At 43.8% G+C, this 23,405-nt stretch overlaps 1 protein-coding gene across 8 annotated transcripts in view; it reads left to right on the top strand.

Annotated features, from left to right (window-relative positions):
- The window catches only part of raf1b (Raf-1 proto-oncogene, serine/threonine kinase b), a 92,836-nt gene that overhangs the window by 31,440 nt on the left and 37,991 nt on the right, over nucleotides 1-23,405 (top strand). For all 8 annotated transcript variants that reach the window (XM_059649844.1, XM_059649840.1, XM_059649839.1 and 5 more), the window contains 5 exons: nucleotides 3,550-3,656; nucleotides 20,252-20,354; nucleotides 20,446-20,594; nucleotides 21,413-21,532; nucleotides 21,633-21,786. In XM_059649844.1, coding sequence (XP_059505827.1) covers nucleotides 3,550-3,656; nucleotides 20,252-20,354; nucleotides 20,446-20,594; nucleotides 21,413-21,532; nucleotides 21,633-21,786 — 633 coding nt within the window. The remainder of the gene's footprint in view (nucleotides 1-3,549; nucleotides 3,657-20,251; nucleotides 20,355-20,445; nucleotides 20,595-21,412; nucleotides 21,533-21,632; nucleotides 21,787-23,405) is intronic.

Below are 23,405 nucleotides of genomic sequence, written 5' to 3'. Positions count from 1 at the left end.
GAAAGCTGTGAAAATCGCCAAGTTTCTAATCTAAGTAATAACATAGTTAAGATTGGTAAACACAAGTAAAGAGAAGTTAAAAAATCAGAAGGCAAAGAGGAACTAAGAAAATAAGTTTCATGGAGTGTAAAACCAAAAAGTAAACCACTTGACAAGACTATCAGTAAAAATGAAACTTTATTATCGGAATTTGACCCATAAGGGTTGTTTGGGAAATTGCCGTGAATATTGTTAGAGAAATGGCAGAAATTTTAAATAGAATAGGTTGACATGACATTGACTGATTAGATAAATGCATTTGAAATAAGGAGGGAATGTATTAAATAAATTAATTAAACTCAAAGAGGATACAGACCCTGTTCCAGATGGATTACAGCCAGATATTTAATTGGGAAAGCTGTCTACGTGCTTACCCGCCATGAATTTCTTCATAAAGCAGATAGGAAGGCAGTATAGTCCACATCTGCCACCGTCCTGTCTATCTAAATGCACATTGCCATTTTTTAAAGGGACCATAAGTTGTGAGGAAGAGAGTAATTAGAAGCCACCAGTACAAGACAATCACAAAGAAATCCAATAGGCAATTCAGAATAACTTCTTTACCCAAAGAGTGCTGAGAATGTAAAATTTGGTATTGCAGGGAATGACTTAAGTGAATTGTATAGGTGTGCTTAAGGAGAATTGAGACGAGAGTTTCAAGGAGAAGGGAATGGAGGGCTTCGAGGATTGATTTAAATGTAAGAAGGCTCAAGCGGAACCTGAGCACCAACATGGGCAGGTTGAGTCAAATGGTCTGTTTCAGTGTTGGATATCATGTGGAATCTTATGTATGTAAACATTGTGTTGATACAGATTTGAGTTCCTAATAAGGAATCATTATGCTGACTGGAATCGGCTGCAGTAAATATTCTGAGACATTGAAGCAGTAAGTGGACAATGGTAACAGGGCTGTCTGATTGCATCTAGTCACTATGGCAACAGTTGTGGAACAGTGTTTAATGGCAGAAGAAAATAGCAATTAGTCTTTGTTTGTGTGTCCTGATTGCTTGGTGTTGCTCTGTATGAGAATTAAGGCAAGTATGTTCATGTTGCTTTGTTGTTCAGAAAATTCCATTTAGACTTGGCAACTGGAGAGTTATATGGATCCTTATTAGTGAATAAAATAATAATTTCTGATTTCCAGTAGGTAATTTATGAGAGCTTATATTTAATCCTTTTGCAAACTTTAATTGCCACCAACCACTGTATTCCAGCATCAGTACAATAACTCGGTTTTGTGAACCACACCCAGATCTCCACATATTTTAGTGAGTAAGACTTTTTACGCAAACTGTGTATAATATGCTGACATATTATCCATTTAATATATTGGGTTTCGCCTGTATGCTGAGCAACACCTGCGAGGCTGTTTTTGAGGCTGCATTTTGAATTTATCAGCCTTGCAATGTAGGAAGATATTGAAATAACTGAATCAAAGTTATCACAAACTCTATTCTTGATTCTGATATGTGAGGATCAACAGAAACCTCTAAATTACAAAATTCTAAGGTGCCAAGTAGAGGTAAAACAGCTAGAGCGTTTGGGAGTTAGAAGTTTTTTTTCCTTTATTCATTAATGGGATGAGGGCATCACTGACCATGCATCATTTATTGCCCATCCCTAATTGCCTAGATGGCAGTTCAGAGTCAACCACATTGCTTGCATCTGGATTCACACATAGGCCAGACCTCGTAAGGCTGGCAGTTTCCTTTCTTAAAGGATATTAGTGAACCAGATGGGCTTTTCCCCAACAATCAGCAATGGATTCATGGTCATCATTGGATTTGTAATTCCAGATATTCATTGAATTCAAATTTCACCATCTGCTGTGGTGGGATTTACACCTGGGTCCCCAGAATGTCACCTGGTCTCTGGATTAGCAGTCCTGCAATAATACCATCAGGCCATCACCTCCCCTGGTAAGGAGAAATTTAATCAAGGTGATGGGAGTCTCACTGGCTGGAGAGCAGGCAAAAGCCTTGCACCATATCCATGGGGAAAGCCTACAGTATTAAATGCCAGTCAGGCTACAGGTGAGAGAGGAGAGTACATGGAAGGGTTGCTGCCAGGGGGAGGGTAGCTCCTTTATTGCTTGTAGTATATATAAATGGTCTGGAGGAAAATGTGGGTGATCTGATAAGCAAGTTTGTTGATTATACAAAGGTTGGCAGAGTTGCTGATAGTGCCAATGATTGTGAAAGTATACAACAGGATATAGATAGAAAGATTGGCAACTTGGGCACAGAAATGGCAGATGGAATTTAATGCAGACAAATGCGAGGTGATGCATTTTGGCGGATCAGTTTTTGGTGTGAATTGTATTGTAACTGGCTGAACCGTTTGGAATACCAACATTCAGGCGGATCTGGGCGTCCAGGTCCACAGTTCCCTGAAAGTGGAAACACAGGCAGCCAGGGTGATTAAGAAGGCAAAAGGCATGCTTGCCTTCATTGTGTGGGGTGTGGAGTACAAGAGTTAGCAAAACATGTTGCAGCTACATAAAACCCTTGTTAGGCCGCATTTGGAGTATTGTCTGCAGTCTTGGGTCACCACATTACCGGAAGGATGTGGAAGCTTTGGAGACAGGACAAAGGTTCACCAGGACATTGCCTGGTCTTCAGGGTTTTGACTTTGAGGAAAGATTGAAAAGACTAGGATTGTTTTCACTGGAAAGACGGCAGCTGAGAGGAGACCTGATAGATGTCTACAAAATCATGAGAGGCATAGATAGAGTGGGTGGTCAGATGCTTTTTCCCAGGGTTGAAGTTTCAATTACAAGGGGGCACAGGTTCAGGGTTAGAGGGGGATGGTTTAAGGGAGATGTGCGAGCGGCGTTTTTCACACAGAGTGGTAGTAGCCTGGAATGCACTACCAGAAGAGGGGGTGGAACCAGGCACATCAAAGACATTTACGGGGCTCCTAGATGGTTAAATGAATAGGGTGATACGGATCAAAAATAGAAGGTTTGTTTTTAGTTTAATTAGGGCATGATGGTTGCTCAGGCTTAGAGGGCCGAAGGGCCTGTTCCTGAGCTGTACATTTTTGTTTGTTCATTTGTATCAAAAGAAAGTGATGGAGTGGTATCTGGTGGGCCCAGCTCCCTGAAGCCAGGTCCTTTCAAAACTACTGTGTGCCTCCCACATCCACCAACCCACATCCCCAAGTCCAATTTTCAGGCTTCTGTGTGGTGACTTCCTGAGGCAGTGGGCCGAGGCCTTTAAATGAGGATTAATTACACTGAACAGGCTCAATTGGCATCACGATGGAAAGTTGTCCCTGCATCTTTGTACACCAGATGTAATCAGAGCAGGGAGTCCCCACCCAGTACCTTACTTACTTGCTTTACGGAAAGGGACCCCAGCCATTAGGTTCCTAGCATCTCACCCTTTGTTCAAGGATGATTGTATAATCAAGACTTACATTTAACCATTTTTAAATAATTTAAGTTGACACTTGAACACTGTTCGGTGCCTTACTGACCTGTTGCCTTTCATTTATGTGGTATTGCAGGTGAACGTGCGACCAGGCATGACTGTGCAAGACAGTCTGAAAAAGGCTCTAAAAGTCCGAGGTCTTCAGCCAGATTGCTGTGCAGTTTTCAGGCTGCCACAAGGATGGTAATAATTTTCTGTTCACTTACCATGAGAAATAGCTGACTGGTTTAGTAGATTCTTTAATAGTGGAGTCAAATGTACGTTAGGCGCTGAATAAGTTATTGATAGTGTATTAAAAATGACATACTCAGTTCCAATTCATTCTCCAGTAATGAAACAATTTTGAACTGTTCTTGCTTTCAACCTGAGGAATGTAATATGACTCAGTATAGGAAGCAAAGAAGTTCCACACTTTATAGGAACAGGTCTTAATATCATATAATTCTTTAAAAATATGTTAAGAAAAGGGTTTCTCAATGGCCATTGCTTATAGGGGTGACCAACTCTTGTGAGATGGAATAGACTTGGTGATGAAGGGTGTGTGTGTGTGTGCGTGCGCGTGCGTGCGCATGTGTGCACGCATGGGTAGGTGAGCTGCTACACTGAACACACTCTCAGGTGCCCAATGGCTGCAGTACACGTGCTTACAGAAAATAAACAGGGCCAAAGGCAAGAGAAGACTCCCATGTCTAGTCTCCCACAGATTGCCCTAGAAATTAGGGTGAAAGACAGTCAAAATAAGAGGCAACCTCTTAAATGTGGGACAGGTTGTCACAGTTTTGCTTATTTTGTAATGCTGCAGTTTCAAGCATGAGTTTATTTGACTTTGGAAATATGTCTGTGAAAATATGGGCCTCTATTTTAGACTTTTTGGCAGGAGGCCCAAACCATTTTGCTGATCAGGCCTCATTTAAATGTATTTGGCAACCTGCCTGTATGAACACTCATGGTTCCTCGTTACTTTGAGAAATGGGAAAATCTGGTGGGCTTCCAACATTGTACTAAAGGAGAAGGCTAGGTCAGATTGTGGTGCAGTCTGGAATGACACTGTGAATTATTGATTGGAGTGGCAGATGGGTGGTAAGGTTTGTCAGTGAGGAGCAGTTTTGCTCATTCTGAAACTTGGAAATGTTGTATAAGGTGCATTATCTTCATTCCTAAGTTGTTTGCCTTTTAAGGAACACCAGTTCTGTCAGTTTTCCACTCCACATAATGTGTCCTAGATCAATGTCTGTTACCCAGTTTTGTGGCCCCACGAGGCTTCTACCTGGCTGTCCAAATTGAGGAATGTTTGAAAATCATAGCGGAGAAATGTCAAATTGGAAATACTTAAGACTGAATTCTTGCGAATTTGATCTCTACCTGCCTGTTTCCAGTGAAAAATGGGGTGTTAGGCGGATTACCATTTAAACCAGTGTCATTCAATATTCTCACCACATAATTGAGGAATCAGACACCAACATTGTGGGAAGTTTCAGTGATTTCTAGGACAATAGATGTCACTTGCTAGATTGCTATCTGTCATCTCTCCCTGTTAGATAAAGATGTGGAGGTACCACTGTTGGACTGGGGTGGACAAAGTCAGAAGTTCACACGACACCAGGTTATAGTCTTTAATCGTGAGCCTAACCCTCCCTCTATGGACCCCTTCTCCCACCTCTAACACACCCCTTCTTCCTGGGCACCACCCTAAGGCCTCCTACCTCCCTCGACCTCTTCATCTCCAAGTGCTGTCGAGAAATCAATTGCCTCAACCTCTCCACCCCTCACAATCACTCCAACCTCTTCCCCCACAGAACGTGCAGGCCTCCACTCCAACGCTTACCTCACTATAAAACCCGCGGACAAGGGAGGTGCAGTTGTAGTATGGCGCACTGACCTCTACACCTCTGAGGTCTGATGCCAGCTCTCTGACCCCTCCTCTTGATCATGAATCTACCACTTGATCTACCACTCCCTTGATCATGACCCCACCCCCGAACACCAAAACATCATCTCCCAGACCATCCACAACCTCATCACCTCAGGTGACCTCCTACCCGCAGCCTCCAACCCCATCGTTCTTCCCAAAATCCATAAACGTGACAGTCCGGGCCGACCCATTGTCTCCGTCTGCTCCTGCCTCACCAAACGTATCTCCACTTATCTCGACTCCATTTTCTCCCTCCCGTCCAGGAATTCCCCACCTATGTCCGTGACACCACCCACATTCTCCACCTCCTCCAAAACTTCTGATTCTCTAGTCCTCAACACCTCATCTTCACCATGAACATCCAGTCCCTATATACTTGCGTTCCCCATGCAGATGGCTGAAAGGCCCTCCGCTTCTTCCTCTCCCACAGGCCAGACCAAACCACCTTCACCAACACCCTTCTCCATTTAACTGAACTCGCCCTGACCCTTAACAACTTTTCCTTCAACTCTTCCCACTTCATACAGACTAAGGGGGTGGCCATGGGTACCCACATCAGCCCAAGCTATGCTTGCTTCTTCGTAGGCTACGTGGAACAATTCATCTTCCGCAGCTACACTGGCACTATCCCATACCACTTCCTCTGTTACATCAATGACTGTATTGGCACCACCTCATGCTCCCATGAGGAGCTCGAACAGCTCATCCACTTTACTAACACCTTCCACCCCAACTGTAAGTTCAGCTGAACCATCTCCGATACCTCTTTCCCCTCCCTGGACCTCTCTGTTTCCATCTCTGGCAACCACCTGGAAACTGCTATCTATTTCAAGCCCACCAACTCCCACAGCTACGTAGACTACACCTCCTCTCACCCACCTTCCCGTGGGAATGCCATCCCCTATTCCTAATTCCTTCACCTCTGCCGTATCTGCTCCTGAGATGAGGCATTACACTCCTGGTCCACCCGGATGTCCCGTTTTTCCAGTACCGCAACTTCCCCTCCAACAATGGTTGAAAACACCGTTGACCGCATTGCTCGCATTTCCCGCTACTCATCCCTCACACCCGCTCCGCGCAATAGCAAAAAAGACAGAATCCCCCTCGTCCTCATGTACCACCCCACCAACCTCCAGATCCAACTCATCATCCTCCTCCACTTCTGCCATCTGCTATCTGACCCCACCACCAAAGACATATTTCCCTCCCCACCCTTATCTGCCTTCCGGAGGGACCACTCTCTCCGTGACTCCCTTGTCCGCTCCACACTCCCCACTAGCCCCACCACGCCCGGCACTTTTCCCTGCAACCGCAGGAGGTGCTACACCTGCCCCTGCACCACCCCTCCTCATCCCCATCCCAGGCCCCAAGAAAACCTTCTACATTAAACAAATGTTCACCTGCACATCTGCTAAAGTAGTATATTGTATCTGCTGTTCCTGATGTGGCCTCCTGTACATCGGGGAAACCAAGCGGAGGCTTGGAGACCACTTTGTGGAACACCTGTGCTCAGTTTATGACAAATGACTGCACCTCACAGTCACGAACCACTTCAACTCCCCCTCCACATGTCCAACTTGGGCCTCCTCCAGTGCCACAACAATGCCACCTGAAGGCTGCAGGAGCAGCACCTCGTATTTCGCTTGGGAACCCTGCAGCCCAGCGTGGACTTCACAAGGTTCAAAAGTACCCCACCTCCTACCTCATCCCAAAACCAGCCCAGCTCATCACTGCCTCCTTGACCTGTCTGTCTTTTCTCCCAGCTATCCGCTACTCCCGCCACACTGACCAACCCCCACCCCCACCTCCTACCAACCAGCCTCATCCCTGCCTCCTTGACCTGTCTGTATTCCCATGACTGACCAACCACCACCCTAACTCCCCACCTACACTCACCTTTACTGGCTCCATCCCCGCCTCCTTGACCTGTCTGTCTCTACTCCACCTACCTGCTCCACTATCCACCTTCCATATGCCTCCCCCCTCTCTCTCAATTTATTTCAGAGTCCCTTCCCCTCCCCCATTTCTGAAGAAGGGTCCGGTCCCAAAACACCAGCTTTCCTGCTTCTCTAATATTGTCTAGCCTGCTGTGTTCATCCAGCTCTACACCTTGTTATCTCAGGTTCTCCAGCATCAGCAGTTCCTACTATCTCTGACCAGGTTAGAGTCCAACAGGTTTATTTAAAATCACAAGCTTTCAAAGCACTGCTCCTTCATCAGGTGAAGTAAAGGAAAGCACACGCATATAGAATTTATAGGCCGAGAGGTCAATGAGCAGAAACATCAAGAGATCATACGAATGGTGTGAGTGGAGTGTCGACAGGTTGAATAATAAGTCTCTGTAGCTGATCAGAAGTGTCAGATGGTGTGAGTATAGTGTCAACAGCAGATTAGCAAGTGAAAGCATGACTATGATCCGATTAATTGAAACAGAAAGATAATAACAAAAAATTAAAAATCAGGTATTACTAGACTCAAACCAAATGGCTGGAATAACATGATAGGTATAAGAGTCACATGACAAATGTCTAACCACAGTAACAATTAATCCCAAACTGCAAACTAATTAAGGTAGAGAGATCATAACAAGTTATCAAGGTGAGGGTGAAAAAACAGGACAGTAAGGAAGATTTTGCAAATACAAAACAGTGTGGTGGGCTAACATATAGCACGACATGAACCCAAGGTCATGGTTGACACCGTTTTCATGGGTAGGAACTTGGCTATCAGTTTCTGCTCAGTGATTCTGTGTTGTTGTGTATCTCAAAGACCGCCTTGGTGGATACTTACCCCAAGATCGGAGGCTGACTGTCCTTTACCGCTAAAGTGTTTCCTGGCTGGGAGGGAACATTCCTGTCTGGGCTACCCTTCTGTCCAGTCATCTGTTTTCGTAGGGTTTGCATGGTCTCACCAATATAGCATCCTCAGGGCACGCTTGCCTGCAGTGTACGAGGTACACAACATTGGCTGAGCCATATGAATATCTGTAATGTATGTGGTGGTAGGCGTTCCCAAGTGTGATGATAGTATCCATATCACTGTTCTTGTATGTCTTGCAGAGGTTTCCATGAAGCGGGTGTGTGGTGTTGTGGTCAATTTTGTCCTGAAAGCTGGGTAGTTTGCTACAAACGATGGCCTGTTTAGCGTTTGGCAGTTGTTTGAAGGCGAGGAAATGGGGGCATAGGGATGATCTTGGCAAGATTTTCGATGTCATTGACGACATATAAAAGGTGGCAAAGAACATGACATAATTTCTCCGCTCCGATCAGAAGAGTTCCCTTCATTGTCTTCTACTTCCCTGGACCAGAGAAACTAAGTCATGTTCTTTGCTGCCTCTAACATGTCGTCGATGACGAGGAACATCTTGCCAAGTTCATCCCTGTGTCCCCTCTTCTCGCCCTTTTCTTGGTGAATCTAACAGGGCACAAAATGTTTTTGTTTTCAGAGGGTTCCTCTTGATGATTATGTTTTAGTTTTCAGGGGCTACCCTTTTGTATTTATTCTCACTACCTAACTAGGTGTTGCAGTCACATAGTAACATTGCATTCTATGTTTATATTAGCACTTAAGATATTTTGAGTTTGCAACAATGTTGATTTAGAAGGAATTTCCTAGATACCACAGAATTTAAATTGGCATAAGACAACAAGCATAAATTAGCAACTAAAATATTTTTCAATGTAATACTCTCAGACAAACAACCATTACCATAAACACATTTTCCGAAGACTACTGAGCTCATGGCTCATGGACTTCCATTGCATATATAATGTAGAACATAGAACAGTACAGCACAATACAGACACTTCGGCCCACGATGTTGTGCCGAACTTTTACCCTATTCCTAAGGTCTATCTAACCTCCACCCTATCATTCATATGCCTATCTAATAGCTGCTTAAATGCCCCTAATGAGGCCAACTCCACCCCCCTCTCCGGTGATGCATTCCATGCCCTGACTACTCTCTGAGTAAAGAACCTACCTCTGATGTCTCCCCTATATCTACCTCCACTCACTTTAAAACTATGCCCCCTTGTAATAGCTACCGCCACCCTAGGAAAAAGTCTCTGACTGTCTACTCTATCTATGCCTCTGATCATTTTGTATACCTTGATCAAGTCAATGTGTACAAGTCAATATGTACAAATCTAGAATATTTTAACCAGGCATTTTAAAAATTATTTTTACTATATCTTGCAACTTAATCTCTGATTTGTATTTAACAATTGACTCAACTCCAGTGTAGCTCTTGAACATATGGTGGTATTTATGCTGATGATAGGGTTTGGGGAAGGGAATGCATGCAACAGATGGAGACAGTGTTCACAGACAACAGAAAATAAAAGGAGAAGCAAACAAAGGCATTGCTGATGATAAGTCAGGAGAGAGAAAAAACATAGAATCCCTACAGTGTGGAATCAGGTCCTTTGGCCCAACAGGTCCACACCATCCCACCCAGAACCATCCCCCAATAACCCACCTTATCAACACATCCCTGAACACCATCGGCAATTTAGCATGGCCAATCCACCTCACCTGCACATCTTTGGATTATGGGGGGAAACTGGAGCACCCAGAGGAAACCCACACAGACACAGGGAGAATGTGCAAACTCCACACAGTCAGTTGCTCAAGGGTGGAATCAAACCTGCGTCCCTGGTGCTATGAGGCAACGGTGCTAACCACTGAGCCACTGTGCCACCTTTTGTCTATAACAATTCTTTTCATAGATTACCTACAGTGTGGAACCAGGCCCTTCGGACCAACAAATCCACACTGACTCCAGACCATCCCACCCAAACCCATTCCCCTATAACCCAACTAATCTATACATCGTAACCCATCTAATCTATACAATTTATAGAGTCATAAATCACAGAAATGGACCCTTTGGTTTAATCAGTCCATGCTGACCATAATCCCAAACTGAACTAGTTCCATCTGCCTGCTCCTGGCCCTTATGCTTCCAAAACTTTCTGATTCATGCATTTATCGAAATGCCTTTTAAACGTTGTAACTGTGTCCGCATCCACCATCTCCTCTGGAAGTTCATTCTACACACAAACCACTCTTTGTGTGAAAAGGTTTCCCTCATGTCCTTTTTAATTTCCTCTCACCTTAAAAATATGCCTCCCAGTCTTGAATTTCCCCACCGTAGGGAAAAGACATGTGCCATTGATCTGACCTATATCCCTCACAATTTTATTAACCTTTAAAAGATCACCCTCGACCTCATATACTCAGGTTATTCCTTATGGTCTCAGCCTACCCAACCTCTCGATATATTTTGTCTGCACTCTTGATTTTTAAACACCTCAAACAAATCTCCTCGCACCCTAATCTTGTCTTGGCCTCAGTCAACATTACAAACACAGATCATCATCGTCTTGTTTTTTGTGAGAGTTTGCTATGTGTGATTGGCTGCTTGATTCTATACATCCCAACAGGGACTATATGTCAAAAGTACTTAATTGGCCATTAAGTGCTTGGGAGGATGGAAAGGTACTATATATGTTCAATCCTTCATACCCTTCCAAAAGTGGTCCAGAATATGATGTGATGTTCCAATTGAGGCTAAATCATTGCTTATAAAGGCTCGTTTTTACCTCCTTGATTTTGTACTCTGTTTCTTATTTATTCAATGCAGAATCCTCTATGCCTTTTATATCACCTTCTTGAATTGCTCTTCAGTAAATTGTGCATGTGTATTCCTAGATAACAAAGTGTGGGGCTGGATGAACACAGCAGGCCAAGCAGCATCCTAGGAGCACAAAAGCTGATGTTTCAGGCCTAGACCTTTTATCAGAAAAGGGGGATGGGGAGAGGGTTCTGAAATAGGGAGAGAGGAGGAGGCGGACCACAGATGGATAGAGGAGAAGATAGGTGGAGAGGAGAGTATAGGTGGGGAGGTAGGGAGGGGATAGGTCAGTCCGGGGAGGGCGGACAGGTTAAGGGGGCAGGATGAGGTTGGTAGGTAGGAAATGAATGTGTGGCTTGAGCTGGGAGGAGGGGATGGGTGAGAGGAAGAACAGGTTAGGGAGGCGGGGACGAGCTGGGCTGGTTTTGGGATGCAATGGAGGGAGGGGAGATTTTGAAGCTTGTGAAATCCACATTGATACCATTGGGCTTCAGGGTTCTCAAGTGGAATATGAGTTGCTATTCCTGCAACCTTCGGGTGGCATCATTGTGGCACTGCAGGAGGCCCAGGATCGACATGTCACCTAAGGAATGGGAGGGGGGAGTTAAAATGGTTCGCGACTGGGAGGTGCAGTTGTTTATTGCGAACCGAGCGGAGGTGTTCTGCAAAGTTCCCCAGTGTAGAGGAACCCACAGTGGGTACAGCGGATACAGTATACCACACTGACAGATATGCAGGTGGACATCTGCTGGATGTGGAAAGTCATCTTGGGGCCTGGGATGGGAGTGAGAGAGGAGGTGTGGGGGCAAGTGTAGCACTTCCTGTGGTTGCAGGGGAAAGTGCCAGGTGTGGTGGGGTTGGAGGGGAATGTGGAGTGGACAAGGGAGTCGCGGAGAGAGTGGTCTCTCCGGAAGGCAGACAAGGGTGGGGATGGAAAATGTCTTTGGCGGTGATATTGGATTGTAGATGGTGGAAGTGTCGGAGGATAATGCATTGTATCTGGAGGTTGGTGGGGTGGTATGTGAGGACGAGGGGGATTCTCTTTCGGCGGTTATTGCGGGGTCGGGGTGTGAGGGTTGAGTTGCGAGAAATGTGGGAGACACAGTCGAGGGCGTTCTCGACCATTGGGGGATAGTTGCGATCCTTGACGAGCGAGGACATCGGGGACTTATGGGAGTGGAATGCCTCATCCTGGGAGCAGATGCAGTGGCGGCGAAGGAATTGAAAATAGGGGATGGAATTTTTGCAGGAAGGTGGGTGGGAGGAGGTATATTCTAGGTAGCTGTGGGAGTTTGTGGGCTTGAAATGGATATCGGTTTCTAGGTGGTTGCCTGAGATGGAGACAGAGAAGTCCAGGAAGGTGAGGGATGTGTTGGAGATGGCCCAGGTGAACTTGAGGTTGGGGTGGATGAACTGTTCGAGCTCCTCTTGGGAGCTCAAGGCAGTGCTGAAACAGTCATCAATGTAACAGAGGAAGAGGTGGAGTTTAGGGCCAGTGTAGGTACAGAAGAGGGACTGTTCCATGTAACCTACAAAGAGGCAGGCATAGGTTGGGCCCGTATGGGTACTCATGGCCACCCCCTTTGTCTGTAGAGAGTGGGAGGAATTGAAAGAGAAGTTGTTGAGGATGAGGACAAGTTCGGCTAGGTGGATGAGGGAGTCGGTGGAGGAGGACTGGTCGGGTCTGCGGGATAGGAAGAAGCGGAGGGCCTTTAGGCCATCTGCATGGGGAATGCAGGTGTATAGGGACTGGACATCCATGGTGAAAATGAGGTGTTGGGGACCGGGGAATTGTAAGTCCTGGAGGAGGTGGAGGGCATGGGTGGTGTCACGGACGTAGGTAGGGAGTTTCTGGACCGAGGGGGAGAAAATGGAGTCGAGATAGGTGGAGATACGTTCGGTGGAGTAGGAGCAGGTGAAGACAATGGGTCGACCAGGGCAGGCGGGTTTGTGGATTTTGGGAAGGAGATAGAAGCGAGTGGTGCACGGTTGGGGAACAATGAGTTTGGAGGCTGTGGGTGGGAGGTCACCTGAGGTGATGAGGATGTGGATGGTTTGGTGCTTGGGGGTGGGGTCTTCATCCAGAGGGCGGTAGGAGGAGGTGTCGGAGAGTTAGTGTCTGGCCTCAGCAATGTAGAGGTCAGTGTGCCATACTACAACAGCACCTCCCTTGTCAGCGGGTTTCATGGTGAGGTTGGGATTGGAGGGGAGGGCTGCAAGTTCTCTGTATCATGTGTATTCCTAGGTCTCTTTGGTCCTGCATACAGTTTAGAACGTATTCTTTATTTTGTATTTTCTTTGCACCTTCTTATAAAAATTGACCACATTTTGCTCATTGGATTTCATCTGCCATGTGCCAGCCTGTTCCCCCAGCATGTCTGTGTCGTCTTGAAGTTATACATCTAACAGTTCATGCTAGTTCCAAGTTTTGTGCCACCTACAAACTTTGAAACTGTGCCCTACACACCCCAGTTTAAGCCATTAATGAATATTAAGAAAAGCAGTGGTTCCAATACTTCACTCTGTTGGTATCCTGACATATACACTCCTCCAGATGGGGGAGAAAACCCACACTGACTCATCATCACTGTCTGTTTCCCGGCACTCTAAACTTGATATACGCTACGACTTGCCCTTTTATTCTGTGGGTTTGATCTTTGCTGGCAAGCCTTCCGTAGAACATTAGACATCACGGCAGTCTATCTTTTTACCAATCTGTAGCAGTAAGCAGATGCCAGGTTTAACTTGGTAGAACCAAGTAGAACCTGCTTCTCAGGAAGTATCAGAAGTGAAGCCAATTAACTTAGCAGGGCTAGTCCTTGTTGATTTTAAAAATTCTATACCTTAAGTCGAATAACCGTACTGATATTGAATTTATCGTGCTAAAGACCAATTATTTCTATTAGAATTGTTCTGTATTGTTCTTTACATGTGTAAGCAAGTCATGTCACTTCCTGTGACCCTGTGTTACATTACAAGAATAAGAGAATGGGCACAATACTAAACACTTTTTAGCGTTTACATGCGTTACATTGACCTCAACAGCCCCCTCTGTTCCTGCATTACAAAAATCAATCAAGTTAGTTTAAAAGTGAAATAATAACAGAAAATTTAGGAAAAACTCAGTAGGTCAGGCAGCATCTATGGAGAGAAAAACAGTTAACATGTTAACTCAATGACCATCCATGAGTTAAAAATGATTCTCCAACAACAACTCTATTCTCAGTTAGTCCATATTTGTCCAAGGGACTGTTTGTCTATATTGTCCAAGATTATACTTTTTCTAAGCTTCACCACTGCCAAGGTTAAACTGACTGGCTTGTATTTTCAGTTGTCTTGTCTTCTGCCAACACTGTTTTACGTTAGGTGATTTGGAAGATCACAGTTGGAATCCTTCTCATTTTGGCTCTTTAGCAACCTGGGATATGACCCTTCTACACTTGTTTAATTGATGTTTAAGTACAGCTTTCCTTTCAAATACCCTTTCTTTCTCAACTTCTTGCACATTCAGCTAGCCATCCATTTAATGTCATTCAGTATGACTCTGGCAGATCCTCTTTCTAGTAAAAGACAGGTGTAAAATGTAACTTTGGTACCTTGACCATACCTCCTGCCTCCATGCATTGATTCCTTTTTGATCCCTCATTGGTCCTACCTTTATTTTTATTACCTCTTACTATTCGTATTCTGATAGAAGGCTTGTCATTTCCCTTTCATGTGAGTTGCAGTTATCTTTTTGTACTCTCACTTAGCCTTTCTAATTCCCTTATCACATCTCCCTCTAAAGTTCCCATATTCAGCTTGGTTGTCATTTGTATCATACTCACCCTTTTATCAACTTCATTTTACTCTCCATTTCTTTTGTTTAGTCATTCACGAATTTCTGGATGTGTTTGCCCCTATGTCCTGTGAGAGATGAAGCTAGGAGCAGACCGTTTCCATTTCAAATTCACAAGAGGTAGTTTTGTTTTTGGCCCGATTTAATGGACAAGGAAATCATTTTCTGAATTAGATGTTAGTCTTTCATATTATTTGTAAACCTGTTGTGATCAGTGACATGTTATCCATTTGACAATTTTCATCTCTGTGTAATTAGTTTACACTAATTGTTCATAGCTCATTGGATATATGATTTTATAATGAATGAACAACTGCATTTGACATATCGTATTGCATAAACAAAGCAGCAGAGCGTAGGATCTAAAACAGGGTTGTTCAACCTTTCTGTCAGTGAACAGAGTTTGGAAAGATAAGGTTTTCCACAATAGTAAACATGAATTTCAAAAAAAAAAATCCAAAGCAATAAATTGATCATTTTAATGGGTAACTTATTAAGACCATAAAACCATAAGACATAGGAGTGGAAGTAAGGCCATTCAGCCCATCAAGTCCACTCCGCCATTTAAATCAAGGCTGATAGACATTTCAACACCACTTCCCTGCACTCTCCCCGTAGCCCTTGATTCCTTCTGAGATCAAGAATTTGTCGATCTCTGCCTTGAAGGCATCCAACGTCCCGGCCTCCACTGCATTCTGCGGCAATGAATTCCACAAGCCCACCACTCTCTGGCTGAAGAAATGTCTCATTTCAGTTTTAAATTTACCCCCTCTAATTTTAAGGCAGTGCCCACGGGTCCTAGTCTCCCCACCTAACAGAAACAACTTCCTAGCGTCCAGCCCTTCTAAATCATACGTTATCTTGTAAGTTTCTATTAGATCTCCCCTCAACCTTCTAAACTCTAATGAGTACAATCCCAGGATCCTTAGCCGTTCATCGTACGTTAAACCTACCATTCCAGGGATCATCCATGTGAATCTCCGCTGGACACGCTCCAGGGCTAGTTAGACATTGCTGAGGTTTGGGGCCCAAAATTGGACACAGTATTCTAAATGGGGCCTAACTGGAGCCTTATAAAGCCTCAGAAGCACATTGCTGCTTATATATTCCAACCCTCTTGAGATAAACGACAACATTACATTCACAAGTGTTGTTCAACATGGAGGAGATTATTAAGATTAATGTTGAAATATATCAAGCCTCGGAGAGACAAAATGAAGCCTTTCTTTAGCCTTCCTAGTTGAGGGATGCAGAGCAAAATGGAAGGCCCAGTGGTATTATCGCTGGACTATTATCCAGAAACTCAGCTAACGCCCTGGGGACCCAGATTTGAATCCAGCCACCGCAGATGGTTAAGTTTAACTTCAATTAAAAAATCCTACTGATGACCATGAAACCATTGTTGATGGTCGGAAAAACCAAACTGGCTCACTAATGCTCTTCAGGAAGAGAAATCTGCCATCCTCACCTGGTCTGGCCTACATGTGACTCCAAACCCACAGCAATGTGGTTGACTCTTATCTGTCCTCTGAAACGGCCTGGCATACCACTCAGTTGTGTCAATTTCTATGAAATCTCAACAAAGAAATGAAACTGGACTGACCACCTAGCATCGACCTAGGAACTGGAAAAGACAACAGGTGAAACAGCCCTCTTGACACTGCAAAGTGGTCCTTACTAATATCTGGGGCTAGTGCCAAAATTGGGGGAGCTGTCTCACCAACTAGTCAAGTAACAGCCTGATGTAGCCACACTCACTGAATCATACCTTACAGACAATGTCCCAGGCACCGCCACCACCATCTCTGTATGTGTCCTGTCCCATTGGTAGGACAGACCCAGCAGAAGTGGCGGCACAGCAGTATACTGTCGGGAGGGAGTTGCCACAGGAGTCCTCAACTTTGACTCTGGATCTCATGAAGTCTCAATAGCATCAGTTTAAGCATTTTCAAGGAAACCTCCTGATGGTTTCCATGTACTCTTCTCCCCTAGCTGATGCATTGGTTCTCCTCCATGTGGAACAACACTTGGAGAAAGCACTGTGGGTTGTAGTGGCACAGGATGAACTGGGTGGGGCATTTCAATGTCCACCACCAAATATGGTTTGGTAGCAGCTCTGCTGATTGAGCTAGTCAGGTCCTAAAGGACATAGCTGCTAGATTGCAGCAGGTGCTGAAAAAACCAACAGAAGGAAAAATAGCCTTGATCTCATCCTTACCAGTCTTCCCACTACTGATGCATCTGTCCATGACAGGATCAGTAAGAGTGGCCATTGCACTTCCCTTATGGAGTCAGAAGTCCCACCTTCAGGTTGAGAATACCTTACATTGTGATGTGTGGCACTATTCCCACACTAAATGGACAGATGTGGGAACAGACCTTGCAATTCAAGACTGGCATCCATGAGGTGCTGTGTGCCATCAACAGCAGCAGAATTGTATTTCAGCACAATCTGTAACCTCATGGCCCTGCATAATTCTCACTCAATCGTTACCATCAAGCCAGGGGATCAACCCTGGTTCAATGAAAAGTGCAGGACAGCATGCTAGGAGCAGCACCAGGGATGTCTGAAGATGAGGTATCAACCCAGTGAAGACACCAAATGGGACTGTTTGCATGCCAAACAGCATAAGCTGCAAGTGATACATAGACCTTAGCGATCCCACAATGGATCAGATCTAATCCCTGCAGTTCTGCCATATCGTGTAATGAATAGTGGTGGACAATTAAACACATCATTGGAGGAGGAGATTCCACAGATATTCCCATCCTCAATAATGGAAAAGCCCAACGTATCAGTGCAAAATTAAGGCTGAAGAATTTGCAGCAAACTTCAGACTGAAGTGCCAAGTGGATGATCCGTCTCAGCCTAGACCAGTAGCCCCCAGCATGACAGAGACCAATCGTCAGCCAATTCAGTTCACTGCATATGATATCAAGAAATGGTTAGAGACATTGGAAACTGAAAAGGCTGACAACACTCCAGCAATAGTACTGAAAACCTGTGCTCCAGAACTTACCACTCCTCTAGTCAAGCTCTTTCAGTACAGGTACAACGATGGCATATATCCAACAATGTGGAAAATTGCCCAGGTATTTCTTGGACACAAAAAGCGGGACAAAACCAGTCCAGACAATTATTGCCCCATCAGTCAACTCTCGATCATCAGTAAAATGATGGAAAGTGTCATAACAGTGCTGTCAAGCAGCACCTGGTCAGCAATTACCTGTTCAGTGACACCCAGTTTGGGTTCCATCAGGGCCACTCAGCTCGTGATCTCATTACAGCCTTGGTTCACGCATGGACAAAACAATTGAATTCCAGAGGTGAGGTAAGAGTGACAGCCCTTGACATCAAGACCACATTTTACTGTTTGTGGCATCAAGGTGTCCTAGCTAAATTGAAAAATCAATAGGTATCAAGTGGCAAACTCTCACTGGTTGGAATCATACCTGGCACATAGGAAGATAATTGTGGTTGTTAGAGGTCAGTCATTTCAGCTCCAGGGCACCTCTGCAGGAGTTCCTCAGTGTAGTGTTCTGGGCCGAACCATCTTCAGCTGCTTCATCAATGACCTCCCCTCCACTATAAGGTCAGAAGTTTGGATATTCACGGATAGTTGCACCATGTTCAGAACCATTCGTGACTCCTCAGATTCTGAAGCAGTCCAAGTTCAAATGCAACAAGATCTGGACAATATCCAGGCTTGGGCTAACAAGTGGCAAGTGATATTCGCGCCACACAGTGCCAGGCTATGACCAACACCAATAAGAGACAATCCAGCCACTGTCCCATGACATTCAATGGACTCACCACGTTAACACAGTGACTACATGAGAAGGCCAGAAACTAGGAATACTGCGGCGAGTAACTCACCTCCTGACTCTTTAAAACCTGTCTGCTATCTATGAGGCACAAGTCAGGAGTGTGATGGAATACTCCCCACTTGCCTGGATGGGTGCATCTCCAAAGACACTTGAGAAACTTGATACCACCCAGGACAAAGCAGCTTGCTTGATTGGCACCACATCTACAAGCATTCCCTCCACCACCAACACTCAGTAGCAGCAGTGTATTATCTACAAAAATGACTGCAGAGAATCACCAAAGATCCTCAGACAGCACCTTCCAAACCCATGACCACTTCCGTCTAGAAGGATAAGGGCAGCAGATATATGGGAACACCAGCACCTGCAGGTTCTCCTCCCAGCCACTCACCATCCTGACATGGAAATGTATTGCCATTCCTTTGCTGCCACTGTGTCAAAATCCTGGAATTCACTGCAGGTTCTCCTCCAAGCTAGTCACCATCCTGTGGAATATCTCGTTGTTCCTTCGCTGTCAGTGGTCAAATTCCTGGAATTCCCTCCCTAAGGGCATTGTGGGTCAACCTGCAGCATGTGCACTGCAGCGGTTCAAAAAGGCAGCTCACCAACACCTCTCAACAACAGTTAGGGACAGGCAATAAAATGCTGGGCAGCCAGCAATGTCCCCCCATCAGTGAATTAAAAAAAAAGCCTGGCAGCATCTGTAGAGAGAAGGCAGTGTTAACATTTCAGGTTCATTGATCCTTCTTCAGAACTGCTTGTTAAGAACTAATAAAGGAAAGTCACTTGACCTGAAAATTAACTCTGCTTTATCTCCACAGATGCTGCCAGATCTGCTGAGTTTTTCAAGCAATTTTTGATTTGTGTTTCTGATTTCTAGCATCTGCAGTTCTTGTTTTTTTTGCTGTATCTGGATAGTACTTTGATAAAAAGCTCAGCAGGCTGCATAGGAGTCCACGGTGGACACGTATGATCTATATAATTGCCAATGTAAATATTTTAAAACATTCAATTGTAAACATTTTGTACTTATGTGTATGATTTTAGAATAGACTTTTTTGTTTAGTTCAACCAGGAAGTAATAGAAAATCTGGAGCACTTTCAACCTTCTAGCATGAAAACAGAAAAAGCTTCAGAATGCTTGATGTTTCAAAGGATTCAGATTTTCCACAGTGACCTTCTGCTCCATGGTATCTTTCTCTGAGTAGTTCTTTTTAATATTTTATATGGGTGGTGTAATTTGTTGGAATACTAATGTACATACAGTTCAACAGTGACTTGAGAGTTTGAATATTTGATACATCATGATTTGGAGATGACAAGGATTTCCAACCATCAGGACTGAAATAAATGATGGAAAATTATCAATCAATACAGCATCTTGTGGAAGGTTTCCAAGTAGAATATTGAAGGCTTAGGAATAATTTAGCTATGCTCATGCATGCTGTTCCTGAAGGAGTGTGATTAGGGGAAAAGCATCTTTGAAAATGGAGAGAATACCCCCATTTAAAAAAAAACCCTGCATATTTATCATATATTAATCTCCCTTACTCTGTCTATAGCTCAAAGTATCGTATAGACTGGACCACTGATGCTACCTCGCTGATTGGTGAAGAACTGGTGGTTGACGTCTTGGACCACCTCCCTTTAACTACCCACAACTTTGTAAGTACTTCAACTTACTTTTGAGTTCAATTTTCACACTCTTCATTCGCATTGCCAGTTTAATTCGTTTTGATTGTTATCTTGTTTAAAGGTCCGCAAAACCTTTCTGAAGTTGGCCTTTTGTGATATCTGTCAGAAATTTCTTCTGAATGGCTTTCGGTGTCAGACCTGCGGCTACAAGTTTCATGAACATTGTAGCACCAAAGTCCCTACTATGTGTATCGACTGGAGTAATGTGAGGTACTTGTGAGAACTTTTGAAATGTGAAGTATTTTTCAGAATGAAACCTGTCTTGTGAGGTAGACATTCGAATGTTACTTTCCTAATCCTCTTACAGCTTACTAACGCTTTCTTACCCATTGTAAAGGAAAGGAAGAGTTGATGTATTGTGACCATTATTTAGCCCCTTTAGTGTAAGAGCACTGAGAACTTATGTTTTTCTTTATTCATTTGTGAGATGTGGGTGTCACTGGCTGGCCAGCATTTCTTGTCTATCCCTAGTTGCCCTTGAGAAGGTGGTGGTGAGCTGCCAATTTGAACCACTGCAGTCCTCCTGCTGTGGGTTGACCCACAATGCTATAAGGGAGGGAATTCCAGGATTTTGACCCAGCGACAGTGAAGGAATGGCAATATATTCCCAAGTCAGGATAGTGAGTGACTAGGAGATGAACTTGGCAGTGATTATGTTCCCATGTATCTGCTGCCCTTATCCTTCCAGATGGAAATGGTTGTAGGTTTGGAAGTCTAAGGATCTTTGGTGAATTTCTGCAGTGCATCTTGTAGATAGTACACACTACTGCTACTGAGTTCCAAATAAAAGGGACTCATGACTGTGATGGCCCCTTCAAGTTCACAGCATGGCTTTATCTTAAGGGCTGCTGTTGTTAAACCATCACTCCTTGTTTTATTTCATGGAAAATGCGTTTCTTTCTTGAAATAACCATGTGGTAATTTCATAATTTAGCTTGTATTCAGGGGTATCTTTTTAATTAGTTGCTGTAAATAAATGAGGAGGTTTAAGCAATTATTTTTAGTGCATTTTTCTGGTTTTTTGTCAGAGCTTATCAAGCAACCACACCAAACTCCAGACTCTTCTCCACTTCTGATGGGGTATTGCCATCTATTACACAAATGACTACACGGCGAGTGCGTGAGTCTTTTTCTCGACTTCCTGAGAGGTAATTGGAAAGCACTAAACTTATTTCGAAGGAGAATATTTAAATGGATTTGTTGTCTATTCTTTGATGGTCCTTAGCTTGTGCATTTTCTTGTTTTCAGCTTGCAGTACAGGCATTCCACATCCCATGCCTTCAGCTGTCCGATGCCTTTCTCATCCACTGAAGGTCAGCTCTGCCAGCGGCAAAGGTCTTCATCCACTCCCAATGTTCACATGTCCAGCACCACCATGCCGATTGATAATAGCATTATTGAGGTACAACAACACTTATCCCTTGTTGCTTTGACGGAACTCCCCTGAACTTGCATGTCTGAAAAACAAGAGTAGCTGCTTTGAACACCAGACCTTTTATAGACTACTCTTGGCTGTGACTAGTAGATTTAATTTTCATTTGTCTTTCAACATAACTAATCAATTAATTTTTACAAATTTTATTAATAATATTTATGCTGTTTTTCCTTATATTGTACACTTTATTAGAAACCTGATTTTTTGAAGTTTTGCAGTCACTGTACCATCATAGCTTGAGTGCCAGGAGAAATTGTTGCCAAATACTTTAAACACAAAAGATGTAAAGGGCTGTCTACAATGTGATCTTACACTAGGAACATGTAAAGAGAAAGGGTGGTAGAAGTTTAGAACTATCTTTCACAACTGATGTTGTATCAGTTGTAAGTTTTAGATCTGAGGCTGATAGCTTTTCATTCTACAAAGGTACTTAAGGGACATGGGACAAAGGCAGATAAGTTGCAGATCAGTTACGATCTCACTGAATAGCCTAACAGGCTCAAGGACCTAATGGCCATTCCTGTTCCTATCTATTAAATTGGAATGTCAGTTTAACGCATTTTGGTAAGAGTTGAAAGGCAGCACTAGAAACAGCTTCCTGGATGCTCAGGCTCATTAAACGGTTGTACAGTATTTTAGTGCCTAGCAATTTCAGAATTTCCCTTTCTTAACAGCAGACAGCTATTTGGATTAAACAGATATTTATATCGGTAAGCTAGTTTATGATTATGGCAGTAGCTGTGGATTAAAAATCAGAGTTAACATTCTAGGGTTGGTGAACATCACCAGTTCTGAGTAAAGGTTGCTGGACCCAAAACATTAACCCTGATTTTTAATTCACGTTTGCTGCAAGATCTGCTGAGCTTTTCCAGGAACTTTGTTTTTATTCCTGATTTACAGCATCCACAGTTCTTTCAGTTTTAAATTTTGATTATTGTTGCTGGAACTGTAAAAAAAAACATATTTGAAACACCAGTGGGCATATATCTGGGACACTAAAAAGGATTCACCAATACTGAACCAAAATTAATTCCAAAATCTCTCAGGACTTTGCCTAAGAAGAGTAAGTGTTGTGCTGCTACAGCTTATTGGACACCTTATGAGTGATCAGGAGAAAGGGAGTGCTTGGCCATTAGCATTTTGCTGGGAGATTCCTTTGGTCTCGATGAGGAATGGGAACAGGACATGAGGTGAGGTACCAATTGCTGGAGTAAAGTGGAACAGAAGGAACAGATGGTGCCTCCCATCATCTCCCTAAAATGCTGCAGGTACAGACATGCCTTGTCCCACACAAAGATCTCTAAGTTCCACAAGATAACTTGCGAGCCATCACTGATCCTATCTGCAACATCTATTGGGTACCAGCCAAAGCATTCTTCAGTTGATGGTGATTACAAGGTTGTCATTGGACTAGCTCTTTATTTATTCTAGGTTTTATTTTATGGAGTTCAAATTTTACCATTTGTCTTTGTAGGATTTGCACCCATGATCTTAGTTATTACTCTGGTGGCATTACCACTTTGGTCATGTCTTTCCCTCACATTTTTTCTGTTTGTCTATCCCCAAGTTATTTTATGGTACTTCAT

This window comes from Stegostoma tigrinum, chromosome 11, assembly GCF_030684315.1.
Source record: "Stegostoma tigrinum isolate sSteTig4 chromosome 11, sSteTig4.hap1, whole genome shotgun sequence".
In the NCBI taxonomy this organism is placed as follows: Eukaryota; Metazoa; Chordata; class Chondrichthyes; order Orectolobiformes; family Stegostomatidae; genus Stegostoma; species Stegostoma tigrinum.
The sequence above is the reverse complement of the archived record's forward strand: the minus strand, read 5'-3'. Positions and strand labels throughout refer to the sequence as shown.